We start from the raw sequence: 24373 nt of genomic DNA on the forward strand, positions 1-24373 counted from the left end.
TTCATCTGTTGATGGACATCTTGAAGAGTCACATGCTTTCTGACTGAGCCAGCCAGGTGCCCCCGTAGTTCTGTTGGCCTTAGATCTTAAATGATATCTTTGTCTCTGGAGCTAATTATTGATATAGGAATTTATAATGTCCAATGGTACCAACTAATAGTGGTAAAAGGCTGATAATGTAAATCTCATTATTTTAAGGAAAAAATCAATAATAAAGAGTTTTTCTTTTTGTTTCTGGAGTAAAATAAGTGGTTCCATGCATATGGGCATCCAGTTGGTCTAAAGGAACCATAGTGTGAACTTGACTTGAATTTTTTAAAAGATTTTATTTATTTATTTATTTATTTATTTATTTATTTATTTATCTGTTTAGAGAGCACGTGAGGGGGGGGAGGGGAGGGGCAGAGGGAGAGGGAGAGAAGAGAATCTCAAACAGATGTCCTGTTGTGTGCCAAGCTCAACACAGGGCTTGATTTCAAGACCCTGAGATCATGACATGAGTGGAAATCAAGATTCAGACGCCTAACTGATGTTGCCACCCAGGTGCCCCTGACTTGAATTTAAAAAGTACAAGGGTAAATAGGATCTATCAAAAATTAACAAAATACCAAACTATTTTCAAGTATAGTTTGTTAGAATCCCATTAGTGCCTGTTTCCAAAGGCATCTCTCTTATATTGATAACATTCATTTTATTTCTACCATTTTCTACTCTCTGTTTTATGTATTTGTTTATTTTTTGTAATCTCGACTTAAACTGGACTCATTGATGAGTCTTAACCACTTATAGTCTCTTGGTGGGCTGACCTTCTATACCCTCTTTAATATTCTAATCTCCTTGTTGCTACCTTGTAGTGTTATCAAATATAGATAAACTTCTCTTTTCTGCCAATTTTTTTTAAGATTTATGTATTTATTTGAGAGAGAGAGAGTGCACACATGAGCAGGGGGAGGGGCAGAGGGAGGGAGCAGATTCCCCGCTGAGCAGGGAGCCAAAATTGGCTCATCCCAGGATCTGAGATCTTGACCTGAGCCAAAATCGAGTCCGCTGCTTAACTGACTGAACCACCCAGGAGCTCCTGCCAGGTTTTATTTCTAATTACCACTGCGGATAAGCATTACCCTGGCTGTGGTGATACGAATTTTGGAGCATGATATGACATGAAGAGATTGTCCTTGGTTTTGTTCTGGGTGTGATAATTGTAAAGATTCCATATCTTTTTAGATATGTAGAAAAATATTTACAGATAAAAATATATGATGCTGGGAGCCCTTCAAACAATGAGAGAGGGAGACGAAGAAGGTAAAGGAAGAAAAAAGATTTTTCATGACTTGGTCATTATTGAGTTGATTAATACAGGGAGTTCATTATATTATTCTCTCCACTTCTGCGTATGTTTGAAATTTTCTCTAATAAAAGGTTAAAAAGAGAAAAGAGTCACATTTTCCCCCAGTGAAATACAATTGATTTTGGTGGTGATCTGTAAAAGGAAATCAGGGACAGAATAATTTTATTTTGAATAAGCACATAACAAGTCTTTTATTCAAATGCCAGAAATTTTATTTAAATTTGATAAATTCCATGTGTTAACTGAACACTTGTTCTTTGTTTTATTTATGATGTTTGCCATTCCAGCATTCCAGATTAAGCTCTCTATATGTGTTTCTCTGTATATTGCTTCTACTGTGACTCAGATTTCCATGGCGACTGCAGTGTCCTGGACAGCCTAGTTCTAGTCTTGAAATCATTTCGCCCTGTCTCCAAGATGCAGGGTAATACCTTTCAACTGCAAAGAACAAAGATACGCCAGAAATCCTTTCTGCCTAATGTAGTTCCACCTAAAATGGAAATACAGTTAAGTTGAATTATGTTCCTGAGTGATTGTTTATAAAGATTTAATGTCTATGTCAGATTTCTGCCCTTTAGAGAATGCCAATATGGTGATCTGTCAAAAAGTGTATCAACATACAGAATCTTTACTTCAAAGGGCATTGAATAAAGCCTCTTAGACCTTGGATTAAAAAGATCCTCTTCTTTCTCTCTGTATCCCTTGTGATGGCGCAAGTTATCTGCAGCCCAAAGCCCCAGTGGCATCACCAGAAATCTCAGGTAGCAGATCCCTAACTAGGGATCCCTAATTTACAGTCCCAATTATTGTCTGTCCACAGAGTGGCGCACATCTACCCCAGCCCTGCACCATCCCCAGATCACTGTCTGCTCCTGCTTCTGTTCCCAGCCCCAACTCGCTCTGAACTTTGGCTATTTCCTGACCTTTGCAGCAAAACTTCTTGTCTAGCCACTCTCTACCTTCTCTTGGGTGAATCTGGTTAATATGGCTCAGCTCTTGATTGGTTTTCCCCGCAACTCCGTTTCATCTTCTTTACGTTTTCCAGAGAGTCCTCAGGGTTTCTTTCCCACTGATAAAAAGATTTCTTATTTATGGGATTGTAGTAAATTAATTCTGATTTACATTTTTTTGTTTGTTTGTTTGTTTTTATGTCCAAGACAAGAGAACCAGCTAAAGGTCTAGCTTATCACTTTGAGCTAAAAATCCTACTCATACTCAATTTTTTAATAATTCTCTGGTCCTAAGCCACTTAACCTCTGTATGTGCCTGTTACCTCTGATATAAAGAAGGAGATCAATATGAAAAGAGAGTTTTGATAGCCTCTCTCTTTATTTCCTTCTCTGCCTTTAATCACTCAGGTCTAAGTATGTTTGTGAAATTAGACACACAACTTGGGGAGGAAGAGGGACTTTGGATGCTGATGGCCTAGTAGCAGTTCCCAATGTCTTTGGTGGAAGATGGGGCGCACCCTTCATGGACTTCCCGTATAGTCACAGTGGTTATTTTAGGAGCCTAGGGGTTGATCTAGAATAAATCCATTGTTCTTCCCTTTTCATGGTTTCTTATTGCTTTTTCTGCTAGAGATTCTTTCTCTCTTCTGTCCTTTGGTTAACACACCTATGGGAGCACCACAGTGCTATTCCTGCAAAATAATAGTAATTATAATGATATGCTTAAGATTCACTGAGGATATAAACTGTGCTGAACACAAAGTCTTTATAACTCCTCAACATGACCCTATATGAAATATGTAATATAAAATAAATAATTGCTATATTGTAATTATATATAATTGTATTTATGGTATATATACTATGTATAACTATATATACTATATAACATATATAATACATATACATTATATGTTTTATATGTTGTCATAAGTATTCTATATGTTAAATGTTATATATAATTATACATTATATATTATATGTATTATATATGTAATATATGTATAGTATGTATTATATATACACAATAATTTAGCAGTAATATAACTAAACATAATCTGTTAGACTGTAGGCAACTTGTAATGACTTGGTTATCATTTGTGTTCCCACAATTTAATGCAGTGTCTGGAACAAGTTGATAAATAAATAACAGTTAAATGAATGATTGTATTCAGGCTCCAGCATGAGCTGTAAATCTAATAGATTGTGATACTGATGGAGATGTGTTTTTTAATTTTTTTTAAATTTTTTAAAGATTTTATTTTATTTATTTGACAGAGAGAGAGAAAAAGACAGAGAGAGAGCACAAGCAGGGGGAGCAGCAAGCAGAGGGAGAGTGAGAAGCAGGCTCCCTGCTAAGCAGGGAGTCTGGCATGGGGCTCGATCCCAGGACCCTGGGATCATGACCTGAGCCAAAGGCAGATGCTTAACCAACTGAGCCACCCAGGCGCCCCAGTGGTTTTTTTGTTTGTTTGTTTGTTTAAGATTTATTTATTTATTTGAGAGAGAGCAAGAGTTAGTGCAAGCAGGGGGAAGGGCAGAGGGAAAAAATCGCAAGCAGACTCTCCTCCTGCAGAGCCCAACACGGGGCTTGATCCCACCACCTTGAGATCATGACCAGAGCCAAAATCAAGAGATGGATGCTCAACTGACTGAGGTCCGGGCACCCCAGGTAAGTGCTTTTTAAATAACATTAATTTTATAGGATCTTCTGATAGTCAATCAATCTCGAAAAATTCAGTGCATTTACTACATAATTAGAAAAGTAGAATCTTATCCATGTTGATTATTTTTAAGAGATTCAGTTTTGTTTTTTTTTTACCTCTCATTCTTTTTCTCTTTAGTGCATTTTGTGTGCTTAATTTTTTTTTAATTTTATTGAATGAAACTGTGGATATAAAAAAGTACACAAGTTATGATGTAAAACTCAGCAAATGATTTCCCAAGATAAATAACCTAAATAATTAGCACACAGTTCAAGAAACAAAACAGAACCCCAGAAACTAGGTACTACCATTTGCCCTCTAAAGGTAAATGATATCCTGACTTGTAAACACCACAGAATTGTGTTTGCTGTTTTTAACTCTTGTGATTTGCTCAACTGTGTGTTTATGAGATATCTATCAATGTGAGTAGTTGTAAATTATTTATTCTCATTGTGCTATAAAATTTTATCATATAACTGTACTACAATTTATATATCTGCCTTATTATAGACGAACATTTGAGTTGTTTTCAGTCTGGGGCTATAATAATGATACTAGAAAAATTCATACACAAGCCTTTTGAGTATATACCCAAACTGGAATTGCTGAATCATAAACTTTGTCATATTTAGGTTTAGAAGATCCTATCAAACAGTCCTTTAAGGAGCTAATGACAAAATACTCTTCCACTAGTTGCATATTCAAATTCTTCATCTTCTTCAACCTTTGTTTTTTGTGTTAATATGTATTTACTAGTTTTTGTGTAATAAAGGATATGCTAAAGGATACAGATGAGCAGCTAGATGAAGGGATACTTAGGGTGAGAACTTAAGGGTCTGCACACAGGAGCTTCTGTCCCTGTGGAGTTGGGGTACACATCTCTCCCAGCAGGGCTAGGAAACTCTCCTAGCCCTGAGCCCCATGCTATTAGAATTTTTTTGGAATGTTGCATATCACTCATTAAAAAAAATATTTCTTCCAGTTTTATTGAGAAATAATTGACATAGATTACTGTATACATTTAAGGCAGATAGTATGATGGCCTGATTTACATATATTGTGAAATGATTACCACAATAGGTTTAGCTAAACATCATCTTTTCATATGGATACAATGAAAAGAAAAAGGAAAAAAGAATAAAGAAAAAAAAGTTTCTCCTTGTGATAAGAACTCTTAGGATTTACTCTCTTAATAACTTTCCTATATATCATGCAGCAATATTAACTATAGTCATTATGTTATATATGGCATCCCTAGTATTTATCTTATAACTGGAAGTTTGTACCTTTGACCACTTTCCTCCAATTCCCCCTCCTTTCACCCCTGACTCTGGTAACCACAGGTCTGACCTCTTTTTCTATGAATTTGTTGTTTTTTTTTTTGAAGATTCCATATATAAATAGATCATACAGTTTTGGTCTTTCTCTGCCTGACTTACTCACTTAGCATAGTGCCCTCAAGGTCCATCTATGTTGTTGCAAATGGTAGTATTTCCTTGTTTCTTATAGCTGAATACTGTTCTATGGAATATATATATACCACAACTTCTTATTCATTCATCTGTCAATGGACATTTAGGCTGTTTCTATGTCTTGGCTATTGTAAATGATGCTCTATGAACATGCAGTTGCAGATAGCTTTTTGAGTTAGTATTTTCATTATCTATGGATATATTTCCAGAAGTGGAATTGCTGTATCACATGGTAGTTCTATTTTTAATTTTTTGAGACTCCTTCTAATGTCTTCCATATGGCTGGACCAGTTTACAATCCTACTAACAGTGCACAAGGGTTTCCTTTTGTCTACATCTATCTCCAGCACTTGTTATCTTTTGTCTTTTTTGATGATGGCCATTCTAACAGGTGTGAGGTGATATCTCATTGTGATTTTAATTTGCATTTCTTGAATGACTAGTGATGTTGAGCATCTTTTTATGTACCTGTTGATTTTTGGTATATCTTCTTTGGAGAAATGTCTCTGGACTTCAGGTCTTTTGTCCATTTTTTAAATTGGGTTGTTTGTTTATTTTCTATTGAGTTGTATGAGTTCTTCATATGTTTTGGATATAACCCCTTATCAGATATATGATTTGCATAAATTTTTCTCCCATTTTGTAGGTTGTCTTTTCACTTTGTTGATGGTTTCTTTTGTTGTGCAAAAGCTTTTTAGTTTGACGTAGTCCTACTTGTTTATTTTTTAGTTTGTTGCTTATGCTTTAGGTGTCATAATGCAAAAAAAATCATTACAAACCCAAGTCAAGGAACTTTGTTTCTATGTTTTCTTCCATGAGTTTCATGGTTTCAGGCCTTACTTTCAAGTCTTTAATCCATTTTTGCATTAATTTTTGTGAGTTATATAAGATATGGATCCAGTTTCATTCTTTTACATGTGACTATCCAATCTTCTCAAAATCATTTATTGAAGAGACGGTCTTTTCTCCATTGAGTATTTTTGGGTCATTGTCAAATATTAGTTGACTGGGTTTATTATTGGGTTTATTTCTGGGTTCTTGATTCTATTCCATTTGTCTACTTTTCTGTTTTTAGGCCGGTACAATATTGTTTTTGATGACTATAACTTTATAGCATAACTTAAAATCAGGAAGTATGATATCTCTTGCTTTGTTCTTTTTTTTCAGGATTTCTTTGGCTATTCAGGATCTTTTTTGGTTCCATATTAATTTTAGGGCATTTTTTCTACTTCTGTAAAAACTGCCATTAGAATCTTGATAGGGAATGCATTGAATCTGTGTATGACTTTCAGTAGTATTGACATTTGAACAATATTAATTCTTCCAATCCACGAACACAGGATACTTTTTCCTTTATTTGTGTCTTCTTTGATTTTTTTTATCAATATCTTGTAGTTTTCAGCATAGAGAATTTTCACCTCCTTAGTTTATTCCTAAGTATTTTATTGTTTCTGATGTTTTTGTAAATTGATTCAAGTTCTTTATTTCTCTTTCAGAAATTTTGTTGTTATTGTATAGGAATGTCACTAATTTTTGTATGTTAATTTTTATCCTGCAACTTTATTGAATTCATGACTACATCTAACAGGGTTTTTTTTTTTTTGGTTGAGATTTAAGATTTTGTATATGTAAAGATTTTCCTTGTATATAAAAGGTTTTTTTTTTTAAAGATTTTATTTATTTATTTGAGAGAGAGAGACACAGCGAGAGAGGGAACACAAAGGGGGAGTGGGAGAGGGAGAAGCAGGCTTCCCGCGGAACAAGGAGCCTGATGTGGGACTCGATCCTAGGACCCTGGGATCATGACCTGAGCCGAAGGCAGACGCTTAATGACTGAGCCACCCAGGCGCCCTGTATATAAAAGGTTTTAAGATTTTCTGTATATAAAATCATTTCCCCTTATAGTAACAATTTACTTCTTCTTTTCCAATTCTGATACATTTATTTTCTTTTCTTGCCTGATTGCCCTAGCTAGGACTTCCAGTACTATGTTGAGTAGGAATCACAAGAGTGGGCACCCTCATCTTGTCCCTGGTCTTAGAAGAAAAGCTTTCATTCTTTCACTATTGAGTATGATGTTAGCTTTGGGCTTGTCACATATGGCCTTTATTATGTTGAGATATGTTCCTTCTATGCCTAATTTGTGGAGCTTTTATCATGAATGGATGTTGAATTTTTTCAAATGCTTCTGTTTTTTGAGATGGTCATATGATTCTTTTCTTTCATTCTATTAATTTGATGTATCACATTGATTGATTTATGTATGTTGAATCATTCTTGCATCCCAGGGATAAATCCTACTTGATCATGGTGAATGATCCTTATAATGTGCTGCTAAATTCAGTTTGCTTGTATTTTTTAAAGATTTTTTATTTATTCATTTGAGAGAGAGAGAGTGAGCACAAGCCGGGGGGGGGGGCGGGTCAGAGAGAGAGAGGGAGAAGTAGACTCCCCACTGAGGGGGGGAACCTGACATGGGGCTTGACCCCAGGACCCTGGGATCATGATCTGGCCAAAGACAGATGCTTAACTGACTGAGGCACCAGGCACCCCGGTGTGCTTGTATTTTATTGGTAACTTTTGCATCTACATTCATCAGGGATATTGGCCTGTAGTTTTCTTTTCTAGTAGTGTCCTTTTCTGATTTTAGTATCAGGATAATGCTGGCCTTGAAAAATGAATTCGAGAGTGTTTCTTCCTCTTTGATTCTTTGGAAGACTTTGAGAAAGAGTGGTGTTATTTTTTTTAATATTTGCTAAAATTCACCAGTGAGGCCATTTGGTCCTGGGTTTTTCTTTGTTGAGAGATTTTTTATTACTGATTCTTTCTTTTTACTAATAATTTGTATTCAGATTTTTAATTTCTTCTTGATTCAGTCTTGATAAGTTGTATATTTCTAAGACTTTTTCCATTACCTCTAGATTGTCCAGGTTGTTGGCATGTAGTTGTTCATAGTGGCCTCTTCTGATCCTTTGAATTTCTGTGGTGTCAGTTGTAATGTCTTCTTTTTCATCTCTAATTTTGTTGATTTGGGTACTTCCTCTTTTTTCCTTGGTTAATCTGGCTAAAAGTTTCTCAATTTTTTTCATCTTTTCAAAGAACCAACTCTTAGTTTGGTTAATCTTTTCTATTGCTTTTCTGTTCTCTATTTTTATTCATTTCCCCTTTAATCTTTATTATTTTCTTTCTTCTGCTTACTTTGGGTTCAGTTTGTTCTTTTTTAGTTCCTTAAGGGGTAGAATTAGATTGTTTATTTGGGACTTTCTTGCTTCTTAATGTAGGTGTTTATTGCTATGAATTTCCCTCTTACAACTGCTTTTGCTGTTCCATAATTTCTGGTATGTGTTTCCATTTTCATTTGTCTCAAGAAACTTTTATTTCTTCTTTGATCCATTGGTTGTTTAGGAAAATGTTGTTTAATTTCCACGTGTATGTGAATTTTCCAGTGTTCCTCTTGTTATTTCTTTTTTTTTTTTTTAAGATTTTATTTATTTATTTGAGAGAGCGAGAATGAGAGAGAGTACATGAGAGGGGGGAGGGTCAGAGGAAGAAGCAGGCTCCTAGCTGAGCAGGGAGCCTGATGCGGGACTCGATCCCGGGACTCCAGGATCATGACCTGAGCCGAAGGCAGTTGCTTAACCAACTGAGCCACCCAGGCGCCCCCTCTTGTTATTTCTATTTTCATGTCTTCGTGATCAGAAAAGAAGTTGGCATGATTTCAATCTTCTTAAATTTGCTAAGACTTGTTTTGTGACCTAATAGATAGCTTATCCTAGAAAATATTTAATGTGCACTTAAAAGAAGAATGTGTATTCTGCTATGGTTGGATTGAATGTTCTGTATATGTCTTAGGTCTGTGATGTTCAAATCTGCTGTTTCCTTAGTAGTTCTTTTCCTGGATGATCTCTCCATTGTTGAGAGTGGGCTATTAAAGTTTCCAACTATTGGGGCACCTGAGTAGTTCAGTCAGTTGAGTGTTCGACTCTGGATTTTGGTTCAGGCCATGATCTCAGGGTCATGGAATCAAGCCCCACGTAGGGCTCTAAGCTGAGAATGGAGCCTGTTAGGGATTCTCTCTCTCCTTCTCCCTCTGCCCCTTCCCCCCCACCTCTCTCTCTAAAATAAACAAATCTTTAAAAAAACTTTCCAACTATTACTGTATAACTGTTTATTCCTCCTTTTAGCTCTTAGTTGTCATTTTATATATTATGTTTTTATGTTATATTTATATATCATAAACTTATATAACCAATGTTGGGCACATAAATATTTACAATTGTTATATCTTCTTGATGTTTTGACCCTTTTGTCATTATATAATGATCATTTTCATCTCCAACACTTGCTTTTATCTTTTCCAGATTAACCATTCTGGTGGTTTAAAATGGTATTGCATTGTGGTTATCATTTGCATTTTTGGGTTACTAGTGAAATTGAGCATCTTTTGATATGTATGTTGGCATTTTGGATTCTCTCTTTTGTGATAGGCTTTTTCATGTTGTTTTCCAATTATTTCTATTTGGCTGTTTGTATTTTTTCTATTGATTTGTAAGAATTCTATATAAATTATAGGTATGAGATTTTTGTAGCATATGAGGATGGCAAATATCTTCTGCCATTCTGTGGGTTGCAAGGCCATTTGACCTAATGTAGCACTGTATTATTTAGGATAAACACTAAGCTTGAGTGTAGTAACAAAACATACAAACAAATTTTGAAAAACTAAAAAGAAAAAACCACTAAAATAAAAAATATATTTCCTTCTTTCTCATGTAACTAGCTGTCTAGAGGTAGATAGTCCAGCGTAGTGTGACTCTGTTCCACAAAGTCATTTAGTGTCACAAGGTTTTTCATCTTTTTGCTCCTTGGGTTTTGTCCTCATTATCCTGGTGAAAGCTGATCTCCACCACATATGTGTCTGGTCCATGGGAAGGAAAAAGAAGGTGGAGAAATATAAGCTCAGGATTTTAAAAATCAAGAATGGGAAGAGGTCCATTTGACTTCTGTCCATGGGCTGTTGACCCCAGATTAAGCACGTGGCTACAACTAACAGCAAAAGAGTCTGGGGAAGGTAGTATCACTAGCTGAACCACTCTGTTGCTGTAAAAGGAAGAATAGATTTGGGGAAAGGTAGTTATCAAGCTGCTGTTACCATTTAATTTAGGCAAGCACTGTGGTAAGTAGTTTGGGAACAGACAGACTTTTAATCTAACGAGGAGAGGTGAAGGTGATATCAAAACGTTATATAATACCAGTTATTATGAAATAACGAATACACAGAGGTACACATGATGGAAAGGAAGAAGTAAGTTAGGTGGAAGATCTGTAAAGGTTTTGTAAAAGCAATAGCTTTGGTAGATAGAAAAAGCTCAGATTTCAACCTCAGAGACTTGCAGACTTGTGTGAGAGACCAAATGAAGCATTCAGTGAACTTGAAGCAGTCTGAGGTGTTGAGGAGGGAGGCAGGATTGAGGAGGGAGGCGGGAGAGGAGGCTGGAAACATATGTTGGAATCAGACCACAAGAGCCTTGAATATCATGCTTAAAGAATGTGGGCTTTTAATACAAAAAGTCTATTTTAACTTCGCTTTCACAGATAGCTATTTTATCTTCCACTTTGTCAATATTTATTCAATACAAACCAAAGTAATCCGATAGTAAGTAGAGATCCAGCCTTAATATTTTTGTTTCCTCAAGTGATTAAAATAAACGCTGTGCAAAGTAATAGTTTCACTTAAATTACCCCAGAGAGTATAAGAGTCGGGGGAAGGGTATCATACAGTACTGCCAAGAAAATCTTCATGAGAACTAGGACAACAATCAAAAAAGAGGACTAATGAAGAGGTGAATGATCTGGCATGACATTGGGCCCTGACGTGATATTTTGATCTGAAGTTAAAGGCTAATTAAGATTTTCGTGAACTTAAATTGGAATCTGTGCAGCAAGTTATCAAGGGGTGTAATTAGAGTCACTTCCTTCCTAGGTCTGTGGGGAAATTCCCATCACCATTGATGAGAATTGTGCATAAAGATCATGGGAAGAGCATGGCCCTTGGGTTTCCTCTTAAATAGCCTGTAGGATTTGTTATGGTTATTTTAATGCACTGGTCCTTAGAGACACTAATTTCAGTTCTGCCTCTACCTTTGACATGCTGAAAATGACACAAATTGGGAGTGGGAACCCCAAGAGATATAGATATCTTTTCATTCTTTCTTCTTCATCTATAATTAATTTATTTTCAAAGAGGAACCAATTGCTCCTTAAATGCCAAATTATTAAACAACAACAACAACAAAAATGATTCTTTTTTTTTTTTTTAAGATTTTATTTATTTATTTGAAAGAGAGAGAATGAGAGAGAGAGAGCACATGAGAGGGGGGAGGGTCAGAGGGAGAAGCAGGCTCCTCGCTGAGCAGGGAGCCCGATGCGGGACTCGATCCCGGGACTCCAGGATCATGACCTGAGCCGAAGGCAGTCGCTTAACCAACTGAGCCACCCAGGCGCCCAACAAAAATGATTCTTATCAATGGAGGGGAAAGAATACTCCCCTGTGTTGACTACGTGGCTAAAACTTCTCTGGGAGTTAGACTTTGGGAACTGAGGTCATTTCTTTAAGTCATTGCTGGTTCTGAGACACTTATGTACCAAAACCCTTGGCCAGGGGATTTAGAAATGTCTGTGGTCTGGGAAATGGGATTTTTACTCAGAAAAAGTCTTGAGCCAAGTGGCAAATAATGAGGAATTGTAGAAGAAAACTGTGGTTTGGGGCTAAGGTAAAGCAGGAGAAAATCATTTCTCAGCATGAACAGTGTTCTCGTTTCTCACCTCGCTCTCAGCAAAGCTATCTGGGCAACAGATCTGGATCTTTATTGTCTTCCCTTGCCTGCTCAGTAACTAGGAGTAGATCTTGATCTTGATTTTGAGATGGAAGTGTCTTTTTTGTAATTCTGGTACATAAGCCAGTGTTTCTCTCCTCATACTTTCCATCTCAGATTACTTAAGAGCAGAATCAGCACCTATCTTACCTGTAAATTTCTAGTCCTTCTTAAAAAAAACAAAAACAAAAACAAACACACCTAGCTATTTTTCCAGGTGGTAAATATCAGACATTCACTATATATTATTGGATGAATAAATAAATGATAGACATGTAAAACCAGAAATATCCTCTGTATGTAAAATGTTTCCCTTTTACACATTATAGTATTTTACACATTACACTATTTGATGACACGCAAGTGGCAGGTATCAAAGAATCAGGAAAAGTAAGGGAGTGGGCAGATGTAAGGTCTCTGCTGCAGATTTAAGAGATCAGATTTACATTGCAAAGATCTTTTGTCTCTGTCCTAGAGAACAAATGTAATGCATTGAATTAATCATTTACTAAGAATGCAATTAATTTTGAAGCAGTCCTTCATTTCAAGTTTTTGTTCTGGGCAAATCAATTAAAGTCTTTTAAGCCCTTTATAAGTGTTAACTCACTCCTTTTAACAACTTAGGAGGTAGGTACTATAATCATTATGATTTTATGCATGGGGAAAATGAGGCAAAAGAAACTAATTAATTTGTCAAGATCTCACAGTTGCTAAGTGTTGGAGTTTAAACCAAGAGAGTCTGGCTGCAGAGTCTATTTCCTTAACCATAATACTATATTGTCTCATGAGATGACACTCTAGTCACTAAATGATAGGACAGGCCCAGGAGGTTCTATGGGGAAAATGCTCCGTGTAGAAGAAAACCCATGATACAAAAGTATGTATGGTTCCTTTTCAAAGAGCAGCAAGGCCCCTGTGGTACAGAGTGGAAATGCTGGAGGGCAAGAGTGGTAATAATGAGATGGAATGGTTCATGGACCTTGGGAAAGAGTTTGGTTCTCATTTTTAGAAAAACAGAAAGCCATAGGAGGGTGTTAAGCAGAGGTGTGGTGTAGTAGTATTTAAAAGAATATTGTGGGGTGCCTGGGTGGCTCAGTTGGTTAAGCGTCTGCCTTAAGGATGATCAATGCTCAGGTCATGATCCCAGGGTCCTGGGATTGAGCCCTGCATCTGGTTCCCTGCTCAGCAGGGAGCCTGCTTCTCCCTCTCGCTCTGCCTGCCGCTCCCCCTGCTTGTGCTCTCTCTCTCTCTCAAATAAATAAATAGAATATTTAAAAAAAAGAATGTTGTGACTATGTATGAAGACTAGGGTGGAAGCGGAGACTCTAAATATTTAATATAAAATAATACTTAAATTCAATACATACGTCAAAATTACACATGCACACACACACACACATGCAGAGTCTTCTTGTTCTCTAAAACTAAACTAAATAGTTCCTGAAACTTTTTAGCCAGTTAAATATATTTTAACAAAAATAAGTTCTCAAATCATTGTATTACTCTAAAACATTTGTATATTTTTAGGAATTGGGATGTGATCTTCTCTTTGATGTGGCGGTCACCAGCTAAATGATGCCCCTGCCCGAGCCACGACTTGACATAGGAGGCTCCATCGAACACTTTGATCGACTTCCCCATTGAATTGATAGTCCTTAGCATTTGGTTGCAGCCAGAAGGGGGCCCGGGGAATTGCTCATGCTTCCTAGCTGGATTTGCCCCTGGGTGCCAGGGCATTCTGTATCCCTTGGACTCAGAAATCCTGTATTTCAGTCTGACTGACTATGCCCCAACATTACCCGCCCTGCAGCCTGCGACCCTCCACTAACACTAACTTGTGAGTGGGCATCCTACATACTCTTATTGTTGCTGTGGTAGCTGCCCTCTGGCTCTGCTCAGCTGCCCCAGGGCGGGAGTGGGGGACGTGCATCAGTGCCAGAACTGCTAGGAAGTCTGATATCCATCTCTGAACCCTCTGTTGGGCTCTTGTTAAGATAGATTTTTTTCTTTGGCATCCTATTCAAAAGTGTTTTAATATTCTGACAGTTGGTACAGCTGCATCCATATATACTGGGTAATGAGTGCCCAGCTTGGACTCTGGAAGAAATGGTAGAGATAGAGAGAATTGGTCATATTCTGGATATATTTTGACAGCAGACCTAACAGATTTTGCTAATGGATGGCATGTGAGGTATAAAAAAGAAGTGTCAAGTATGACTCGCAGGTTTTGGCCTGATTGGAAGAAGGACTGGGGGTAGAGGGTAGGTTTTGTTAGTGGAAATGGGGCATTTGGCTTTAGGCACATTTTAAATGCATATTGGGTATCCAGGTGGAGCTTCAAGTACCTGCTTGATACATGAGTCTGGAGTTCAAAGAGTGGTTAGAATTGTTCAGAAATGATTAACTCAGTAACCCAGGAAACAATTTCCATTCATCTGCTTAGAATCGTGAGTCATTTGTTTAAGATAGGATTTGAATATATTAATGATTACCTGCCTATTTCAAATGCTCATCAAGGAAGTAAAATACATACAAACCCCAAATCGGTGTAAAATGCTATACAAGAGCTCAGCTTTCCGATGTTCAGGTATGTAAAATAGAAGCATAAACCCATAGTCTCTCAACTTAGTGCTTCCCTGGGTGCCCTCATCCCTTCCCTGAAGAAACAAGAGCTAAGGATGATTAGATCAAGTTCTGATAGAAAATCTCACTTTAACAAGTGAAATAACTCTAAACCAATATATGCCAGGCCTGACTTCAGGAAGAGAGCAGAGTTTTAAGAAGGGAAGTTGGAGATCCAAAGAAAAAACACTGTAAGATTTCCATGATACATCAGGTTCAGATAGAAGAGCTAAGAAAACTTTTCAAATCTTGGAAGGAAATAAAATCAAAATGAAACAAAAACTGTAGTTCCCTTGGAATAAACAATTTCAAAGACAGGAAGATCTGAGAGGTGTTATCACTGTATGATATCTCTTTCACATGCCTCTAAAAATGCTTTTCTCTTCCTTGAGCTTTGACTAGGGATGATTTTGTGAAAGAGAAATCACAAAACTACAGTGAATACAAAGAAAATATTTTAATAAAATATTCAATACAGTATTTCCCTGTGGGGGCTTTTAAGAAGTGAGAAGCCAAAAGAAGTAACTGTCACTTTTGGGAATCCAGTCCTAATATCCAGACAGGAATGTTCTTAGCTTTTCTCCAAAGCTCTCTGTCCAGTTCTGCCAACGAGGAGGATGAAGAAACCTGCAAAGGTCACTGTGAAGAAGTAAGTGACTGAACACAATCAGTTTAGAAGCAACTAGAGAGAAGCAGTTTTTGCCTCAGGATTCTTACCAGGCGCAGCATCTAGAAAAAGGAGAAGGCAACATACTGGTTGATACACAAAAGGTGTTAACAGCACCTTTTTGGGGTTCCCCTGCCCATCCTAACTGCATTTTCAGAGTGACCAATGGAAACAGAGAGATCTGTGGTTTCAAGCACTAAGCATTTCAAACAGAATCATTCCTTGGCCAACTTTGGTATTCAAGGTCTATTGCTATGAACGGAATTCTTGGGTTTCAAATTGAGAGAAAGGAGAGCATACTATTTCCTATACATAATAGAAGCATGTCACTGCAAATACCACATGTGTGAGACAAGTGTGAGCCATGAATCCTCCACCTTGTGTTACTGGTTATTGACCCAGAAAGTGCTGTTGCTTGAATATGAGTATCATTTGGTGCATGAAGACATAGAAGAACAAATTACTGTGTTCCGGCTCTGGTGCAGTCTGACAGTGCTTTGCCTAAACCATCCAACACTTGATAAAAGATTTTCTTGAGGTTGGCTTGCTGTCATGATTCCGATGTGTTCTGATTTCCTTCTGGAGTCATAAATTGCACCTTTGGCACCATGAGGGATGAGTTGTTCCTTCGGATGGAATTGTTTCTCCTCATGGAATTGTTTCTCCTCATGGAATTGCGCTTCCTCAGAGAATTTTGATGCGACAGTTCACTCTTCTGGAGGGTCTGAATCAGGATGGAAGGCTTCTCATCCAGCTCTCGGGCGCTGCACCTGGGAGCAGCTACTTTAACAGTGTTGCCAAATTTGGAGTAATCCACGGAATACACTCCTTCCTCCTCAGTTACAATAGACACAAAGCGATGGCCCCACTGGATCTCCTCAGCGATATAGGAGGTTCTTGCCTGTGTGGTAATGCCAGTAGTTTCGACCACTCCTTCCAGAATCACTATGACCTCTAGGTCTTGGTTGGCAAGGTCAGTTGCTGAGATATCATACAAGGGGCTGCGCTTGTCAATCACGTGGCAGATGATCAAAGGGGCCACCAGAAAAATGTTATTACTCTCAATTGGGTTATCAACAGGAATGTCCAGCTGGTGAATAGGCACCACCTCCCCTTCAGGTGTAGTTGTCTTCTTGACCACCTGGATGCGCACGGAGGCACTAATGATCATACTCTTTCTTAGGTCGCCCACTCGGAACATGAAGCACAGCTTGCCATTTCGGACAGCAATCACAGCATGGCGGCTGAAAATCAAGGTTTCCGCCCTCCTGTGAGCCTGAGCTGTTTTCATGAAAATGCAGCCCAACATGACTGCATTGATTATCAAACCCACAATGTTCTGGAGAATCAAAACTGTGATGGCCAGAGGACATTCCTCTGTCATCATTCTCCCTCCAAATCCGATCGTCACTTGAACTTCAATGGAGAAGAGAAAAGCAGAGGTGAAAGACCTGTAAGGAATGATATCAGAAAACAGTGCCATCAGATCACATTTTGAATAATGAAATAACATGCCAAGCTGAATTTTCCATTTTCTTCCTCCAAAGGCTATTAAATGCTTTCGGAAAGACTTGGCAACTTAACTTGTCAAATGCCTGATTCTAAACACAAGCACTTTCTCTCTCTCCCTCTCTCTCTCATCGGAATGCATCTACTCCCAGACTTCTGGAATACAGTTCTATTGTTTTCTGTGTCATGTAATGATGGACCTACTTATATGAAGGCGTTAAAATAATAAATACATACTTGTATTTATAGACATATTTTACCTTGTGAAATACTTTCACAATGTCATAGTTTACTTGGTGCAACTTCTTTCCAGGTAGATGTTTATTATTTATTGCATATCTGAGTTTCAGTGACTGGAGTCACGTGGGAAGATCCTGAGTAAAAAGTGAACTTTTTATTATTTATAACCCTTAAAATCATATTCATTGGTTAACACTTATTGTGTATCTTATACAGAGAAAACACAGTGCTACCAAAAGGTGGTACAAAACACATCATTCAAAAGTACTAGTATTTTTAATAAAAAAGAATGATTTAATGTTTTGCCATTTGGAAAGAAAACTTTTTTTATTGTTTGTCTCATTTTGTTCTCTAATTCTAGAGAATACTGAGGCTATTAAAGGAAAAATCTGAGGCAGAGATTAGTAAGTAACTGTGTCAAGATCACATAATTGATGAGAACTTGAATCCTCTCAGTTTTGGCTTGGTGCTCTGAAAGAGGCAAAGGGAGAGTGAACAAGTGTCAGTATTTTCTTGGGAAGCTTTTTCAAATTGTACATCTCTTCCGTATATCTCAATGTAAACCCCGATTTGGTAGGTCCAAGGTTGACCTGGGTTAAGACTTTTGAAAAGCTCTCAGGGAAGTCTGATTTATCCCCTTGCTTAAGATGCACCACATTTGGTTATTCTTAAGATTAATTTATTTACTTCACTTACATATCTTATATTGCTGTGACTTCTTAACGAAAACAGGGTTAGTCTTGTGTTTACCCCCAATGCCAATTTCAAACTTCTCTAATTTTACAGAAGATTAACCATGCATAGGCTATCCATATAATCTATCCATTAATGCCATGCACAACGAGCCAGCAAAATGCTTACACATTTGAATACTGAGTATACACACTGCACTTTGGTGCAATACCATGAGCGGGAAGCATAAATGACTCTTTAGATTAACTTTTAAGTGGGGTGTGAAAATTGCCTTTTTAACCCTTTAACCCCTGCATCTAAAAAGATTCATGGAGAACCACAATGATTGCTTTTTGCACGAATTACACAGATGTGTTGTATGATCCAAAAACTCTGTGAAGAATAAGAATGGACCCCAGGGGAGGGGCTTGGACCCAACGCTGATTTCAAATAACGTCTATATACTTCATGGAGCAGCCTGGGGATGAATATTCCCAAATGTTTCGTTTTAATGGATTGAGGGACTATTCAAGTGCCATATTTTACATATTGTTTATTTTATGAATGAATTTAGTTCTAAACATTATATGGTAGCAAGACCCAACCTTTTATGGACACCTGTCATACTCTCTAAAGATGAAAGTGTTCAGCTGCTTGTTTGTTCTGCTACAGAGGGAGTTAGGCTGAATAAGAAGAAATATGTTGGTTTATTTTCTGACTCATGTTGGAAAAGTCATCCACATGAAAGGGAAAGTGAGCCATCCTAAAATAAGAACAGTAAAATGTTATTTGGACATACTGGTAAGTAACCATCACAATAAGGTGTGTCTAATTTCGATGAAATGGTGGGACACTAAACCTCTGAAAGGAAATGCAAAGAATAAGAAACATGATTAGGCATCTTTTAAATCCCCTTTGGGAGAGAATAGAGATTTTTAGTTTCTATATTTTTGGTGAAAAAATTGTATTATGTACGGTTTGTTATGATTAAGCTGTATGTTGAGCTTAAAGCACAAATAGTATCATAACATTAAAATAAAATTAGCAAGATTTTAACCTTAAAAGATGTCAAGTAGTTTTTTTAAGGTAAGAAGTGCAATTAAAAATGCAAAAATTGTCACGCTAATAAGATCAACTTTATCTCATTGTATTTGTGACACCATTTCTCACTGTAAACTGAATTCTCCCAGCAGAAGGAATGCATCAGGGGAATGAACATGCTTCAGAACACATCTGGGTGAAAAATGAGAGCTAACATTAAAACAGCTTTTAACAACCAGTGCACTCCATACGTTCTTTCCAAAATAATCATGGGAAGGATGTCACGTTGATGATACATCTTTAATAAACTGCTTTATGACTCCTTTTTCACAGGAAAAGCCAACATACTTGTCTTGTAATTAAAATCTGTCATTTATTTTCGAGGCTTATCATTTTTGTTTCTATTATCTCTTTTTATGACTGTCTACCTCATGTTTATTAAAAATTTATCTTGATATGGAAGTGATTCACCAATATCAGTGCCCATAAATTTCTTAAAGAGAAATACTATAGATAATGATATTTGACTTACAAATGCCTGTTAAACACAGTGTTTTAAGTGTTTCCTTTGTATCTGGTATGCTGATGATCACCAACATTTTTCATCTATATTTTCTTGGAGACAAAACTTTGTGAAAAGTTCAAGACAAGAAAATAATAGCTACTTGGTGATAAAGGCAATAGATCAATTCAATATATTTTTCTCTCCTCAAAATCCGAGCTGAAATCTGTGACGTGTGATCCCGGCATACAAATGCTGCATCCCTCCCTCATACGTTGGCATTGCGGTTACTAAGGACAGACAAGTTCACAGTCTGGGTTTCTGCTTCTTGCAGTGGTATGCTAATTTCAGAAGACTTCAGGGTCAGTAAAGGTCTCATTCTTTACAGTTGCCTGGCAGAATGGTGCTTGTTCAAGTTGTTTTGCTTTGTACACTATGTGAATTTGGAACATTACTCAGAAAATGTCCTGGCAAAGTTTCCAGTATTATTACCATTGTTTCGCTTCAAGAGTGAATATTTTTGCAATTGATATAAATGATCTTTCTGTCTTCCAACAAAACAAATTAAAAGACAGATCATCCCAACTAAATGTTCTTAGACCATGTGAAAATATGAGGGGAATGATTGAAATCAAATTCATTTTATTTACTTTTGAAACACAATATAAGAGAAAGAAGCAAACGTTAGGCAATCTGAGGACTGTCTTGTTCCTATTCTATTAAGACTTGTAAAGAAAACCACAACATTAATTCACTCCTATATAATCTCTTCCATGAAAAACTTGGACCAATTTCCATTAAAAACTAATTTTTTCTAGTTCTGCATCTTAGCATAACTTTTAAACTTTGGAATCCAGTGCAAGCAACCAGCTATTTAAGATAATCTTGATAAAGAAGGGCTAATATCTATTTATTTCATTTTTAGTGGATTTTTAATCGAGGATACCTCTCCACCAGTATTTTCCCATTTTCCTCATGATTTCTGGAAATGTCACAGGTAAGAGAAGTTAGGGAAAAATATTACTAGCATTTGCACAATATTTTTTGTCGATCAGAGATACTTATTTGTGGACACAGCAATTTTTTCATACTAAATACTGAATGTGTGCTTTTTTTTTTTTTTTTTTGGAGTAAGGAACTCTGTGTAATCCTTTGAACCACAACCATTCTTTAAATAACTGATATAGTATCAGAAGGATTGAAGCTCCACGTTTTCAGAGACTCCTCATCCATAAAGCTGCATTTAAAAAGATTCTTAATGTGTTAGATTAGTTTTTTTTTACTTCTTTGTGTCTGAAGGTACTAAAGCAAATGCTTTATTTCGCGTTCAACAAAATAACTGTGATAGAAAAAGGGCAGTTTAATATTTCTCTCTATACTGTTTTCAATCCCTGCCTCATCCCACTGCACTCTTACCTGACATTAGTCACACAAACAGTGGACTCCAAACCACTTTTCTCCATTCCACTCTTCTCCATGTAAGCGTAGATGTCCCCATGGGCAAAGGCCACCAACCACCACATGATGGCGAAGAGCAGCCAGCTGCAGAGGAACGACATGGTAAAGATGACCAGCGTGTGGCGCCATTTCAGGTCCACCAAGGTAGTGAAGATGTCCTGCAGGAATCGTCCTTGCTCACGGATGTTCTTGTGCGCCAGGTTGCATGCCCCGCTCTTGGCGATGAAGCGGGCTTTGGGGAGGCGGTCTCGGACGCGCGGCTTGCGCAGATTCTCCGCCGCGATGCGCGCCAGCACATACTCCTCGGGGATGATGCTCTTTCTGGCCAACATCGTCCCGTCACCATAGCCCGCCTATTCACCTGTCTCTGACCTGCCTCTCCTTCCCTCGGGACGTCCTCCTGCATAAGGGAAACGACGATTTAAAACTTTCCCCTCTCCCATTTCCTCACCTCTTCAGTTCTTGCATTCAGGGATATGTCCATACGTTCTAGGTGATATGCAAAGCTAAGGTATGATTTTATCAATCTAAACACGAATCTACTTTGTGCTTGAGTTCTGGGATCGCAGAGAAGAAATTATTTGGTCTGAATAGGAACTGTTTCAATTTTCCTTATCGTTTTGAACACATAAGGGCATAGCCTTAGTTAAACAAAACCAGGAGCCTTCCTGTAAACAGCAGGCTCAACGATAATTCCGAGATAAACCGCGTCTGTAGATTAGTGTAAAGATACAAACATGCGGCGTCTATGATGAAAATTAAAGCCAGCTGGGTATCACGATCCATTTATTATTTAGACGATACAGCAATATTAAAAGTAGAGAGAGGAAATTCTTCCTCCGTTATTTTTAGAAGTACGCAAAGAAAAGGCGGTGGCCTCTTGCGCAGTATAAATAACATGCTTAGTGAAATTTGACAAAATAATAATAAGCGATGTGCTCCGTAACTTGAAAATGATGAAGTATTTTACGTTTTAAAGAAGTATGAATTGCATTTTTAAAAAAAGAAGAAAAATTCCCAGTGGAATTCATAATATTATTAATTGAAAACTTTACAGCGAAGGGATCAAACATAGAAGCTGCAGGGAAAGCCCGGACAATAGCCCGCGGGCTGCAGATAGAGTTAAAAGAGTGTGCCCCGGAAAGTCCATCCACCACTGTAAACCTCTGCTGTGTTTGGCATTTTAAATCTTTTGCCGGGACGCGAACAGCCTCCCCCTCCCCTCCCCGGGAGGAGCGTTGAAACTTACAGACTCTGGGCAGCGGGCGCGGCGGCTGCACCTCCCTACACACGCCGGCCGACCGCGGGCAGGTCCCTCGCTCTCCCATCCCGGCGCGCGGGTGCAGGGACCGCGAACGCCGGAGGGACAGATCCGGGGGCCGCGTGTCCTAGGGAGAAGAGTTAAAATAATAAAAGGTGCAATTGAATCTGAATGCGGGAGGGCTAGAGGAAGGGGGATGGGTGTGGATCTTCCCCTCCCCCTGCTGGGCTCTACTCCCCGGGCCGTTGCTCCGAACGGAGGAGGGGCCGGGGGGGTCGGGGGGGGGAGAGGACCTTGGGGGTGATGCTCCACAAATCAGCCTCCCAGTTCCGGCTTTGACGCGCGCCAGACCTCCGAAGCTGCCGAAGTTGGCGAGGTGGAGGCCGGAGGGGAGTGGGGGGAGGTGCATCCCGCGGAGGAGCCGGCCAGAAGGAGGGGCAAAGGGAGGGTGGGGAGGGCGGGACCTGTAGAACCAGCTCTTTCCCAGTAGCTGCGACCCCCCGCTGCCAGCTTGACCCGCTCGTCTTTAAAAGGCTCCCTGCTCAGGAGAGAACTTATGAGTCCAAGTTCACTGACGTAAAGAGAATTTATTTTTTATTTTTATTTTGTAATCTGGGTAGATAACTGGGCTACTTAAGATTGAATAAAACCAGATACAGAGATCAGAAAACAGTTTTCCGAAGTGTTCAAGCTGTGTGCACACATTTATTTACATTAAATTTCCATCTGGTGGGGATGATACAGGTGGAAGATGTTTTGGAACCCACTGTAAGTGAAGTGTTTCTTCAGCCAAAGCTAGTTCTCAGGGAATTAAGCGCGCGCGCGCGCGCACACACACACACACTCGCACGCAACGACCCCCCTCCCCCCCAAAAAAGAAGAAAGAAAAAAAAAAAGTCGAGGTCTCTTCCAGTGAGAAAGTTTACCCCAAAAAAGGGATCGCTGTCAACACTTTAGAACTCAAATGGCCATTCTTCAGTACTTGGTTACTTTCTGAAATGTTGCAGCTTCCTCATCTTGTCTAGATGATCTGAATGATAAAACAGAACAACTGCGCACAAGAAAGGTTATATAGTAAATATCTTTCTATAGTTTTTTGAATAGCCTCCAGCAAAGACAAATGTGCTTTCTCCCACAGGTCAGGCCTCCTGATTTGGCATTTGTGTTAATGGAAACTTTAATTCTTGGAAATTTCACGTATTTTCCAAGACTCAGGGCAGAAAGCGTATGGAGCATAAACAGTGTGTTCATTTAATTACCAAAAGACCTAAAATTAGTCTTTAATAAAGGCAATGAAGAATTTTTTCCCATTGTGGATAGATCTGCTTAACCCCTTTCAGCCAGGAAATGCAATCTGTTAGTGGCAGCTCTCATCTCTACTGATGTTAATATTTATAGTAATTTATGTAGTAGATTTACTCTATGTGTGTGGGGATCGATTTGTTTAGTTAATCCCCTCATTGTTCTATTTTACAATTGAGTTTAGTGTGCAACTTACTCCTTATTCTTTTAGCTCAGGGAACATTCACTGAGCACATTTTCATCCTTTTCTGAAGCATTTGGTTGTTTTTTTTTTTTTTAGGTTTTTATATATAAAATCATAGTTGCTGTTCTGAAGAGGCAGACAGTTGTAGTAAGAGAAACAAGACTTTGATAATAAACTCCAATACAAGCAAGGATGTGATTAGAACGAGAAAGGGAAATACAACCAAAGTGTCATAGAAATTCAAATGAGAGATATTAAGACAAAGACAATAAGGAAAGCTTCATGGATTAATTGACATCTGATCCAGTCTTCGGATCAGATATATTTGGGGTATGCAGAAAAGCAAAGAAAGGATGTTCCACAGAGAGGAAACATCAGGGACAAAATTGTGGAGTACTGACCAGAGTGGGCCACGTTTTAGTCACAGCACTAAATGAATTAGCATTGATGAAGCAAGGTCAACAAGATGGCCAGATTGGACGCCTGAGTCCAGGGTTGCCGGGGCAGCAGCCTCTGTCACCACTCTTCTCAACACATGGGTTATTCATGTACTTGTCCCCTCCA

The 24373-nt window shown here is 38.2% G+C and overlaps 1 protein-coding gene across 1 annotated transcript; it reads right to left on the bottom strand.

The window, feature by feature from the left end:
• Positions 1 to 15415: 15415 nt before the first annotated feature.
• Positions 15416 to 22711, bottom strand: KCNJ8 (potassium inwardly rectifying channel subfamily J member 8). Its single transcript, XM_031020928.2, has 4 exons — positions 22617 to 22711; positions 22312 to 22450; positions 21021 to 21462; positions 15416 to 17091 (listed from the first exon to the last, which is right to left on the bottom strand). Exons 3-4 carry the CDS (start codon positions 21392 to 21394, stop codon positions 16191 to 16193), a joined length of 1275 nt encoding a protein of 424 aa, XP_030876788.1. The 5' UTR covers positions 21395 to 21462; positions 22312 to 22450; positions 22617 to 22711; the 3' UTR covers positions 15416 to 16190.
• Between the last annotated feature and the right edge of the window lie 1662 nt (positions 22712 to 24373).

The sequence above is a fragment of the Leptonychotes weddellii genome, chromosome 5 (assembly GCF_054177405.1).
Source record: "Leptonychotes weddellii isolate Sample4059 chromosome 5, ASM5417740v2, whole genome shotgun sequence".
Lineage (NCBI taxonomy): Eukaryota > Metazoa > Chordata > Mammalia > Carnivora > Phocidae > Leptonychotes > Leptonychotes weddellii.

Coding starts and splice junctions, on each gene's coding strand:
- KCNJ8 (XM_031020928.2), bottom strand. CDS start 21,394: ATGTTGGCCAGAAAGAGCATCATCCCCGAGGAGTATGTGCTGGCGCGC. Junction 17,092..21,020: donor GTTTGTGTGACTAATGTCAG/GTAAGAGTGCAG, acceptor CATTCCTTACAG/GTCTTTCACCTCTGCTTTTC.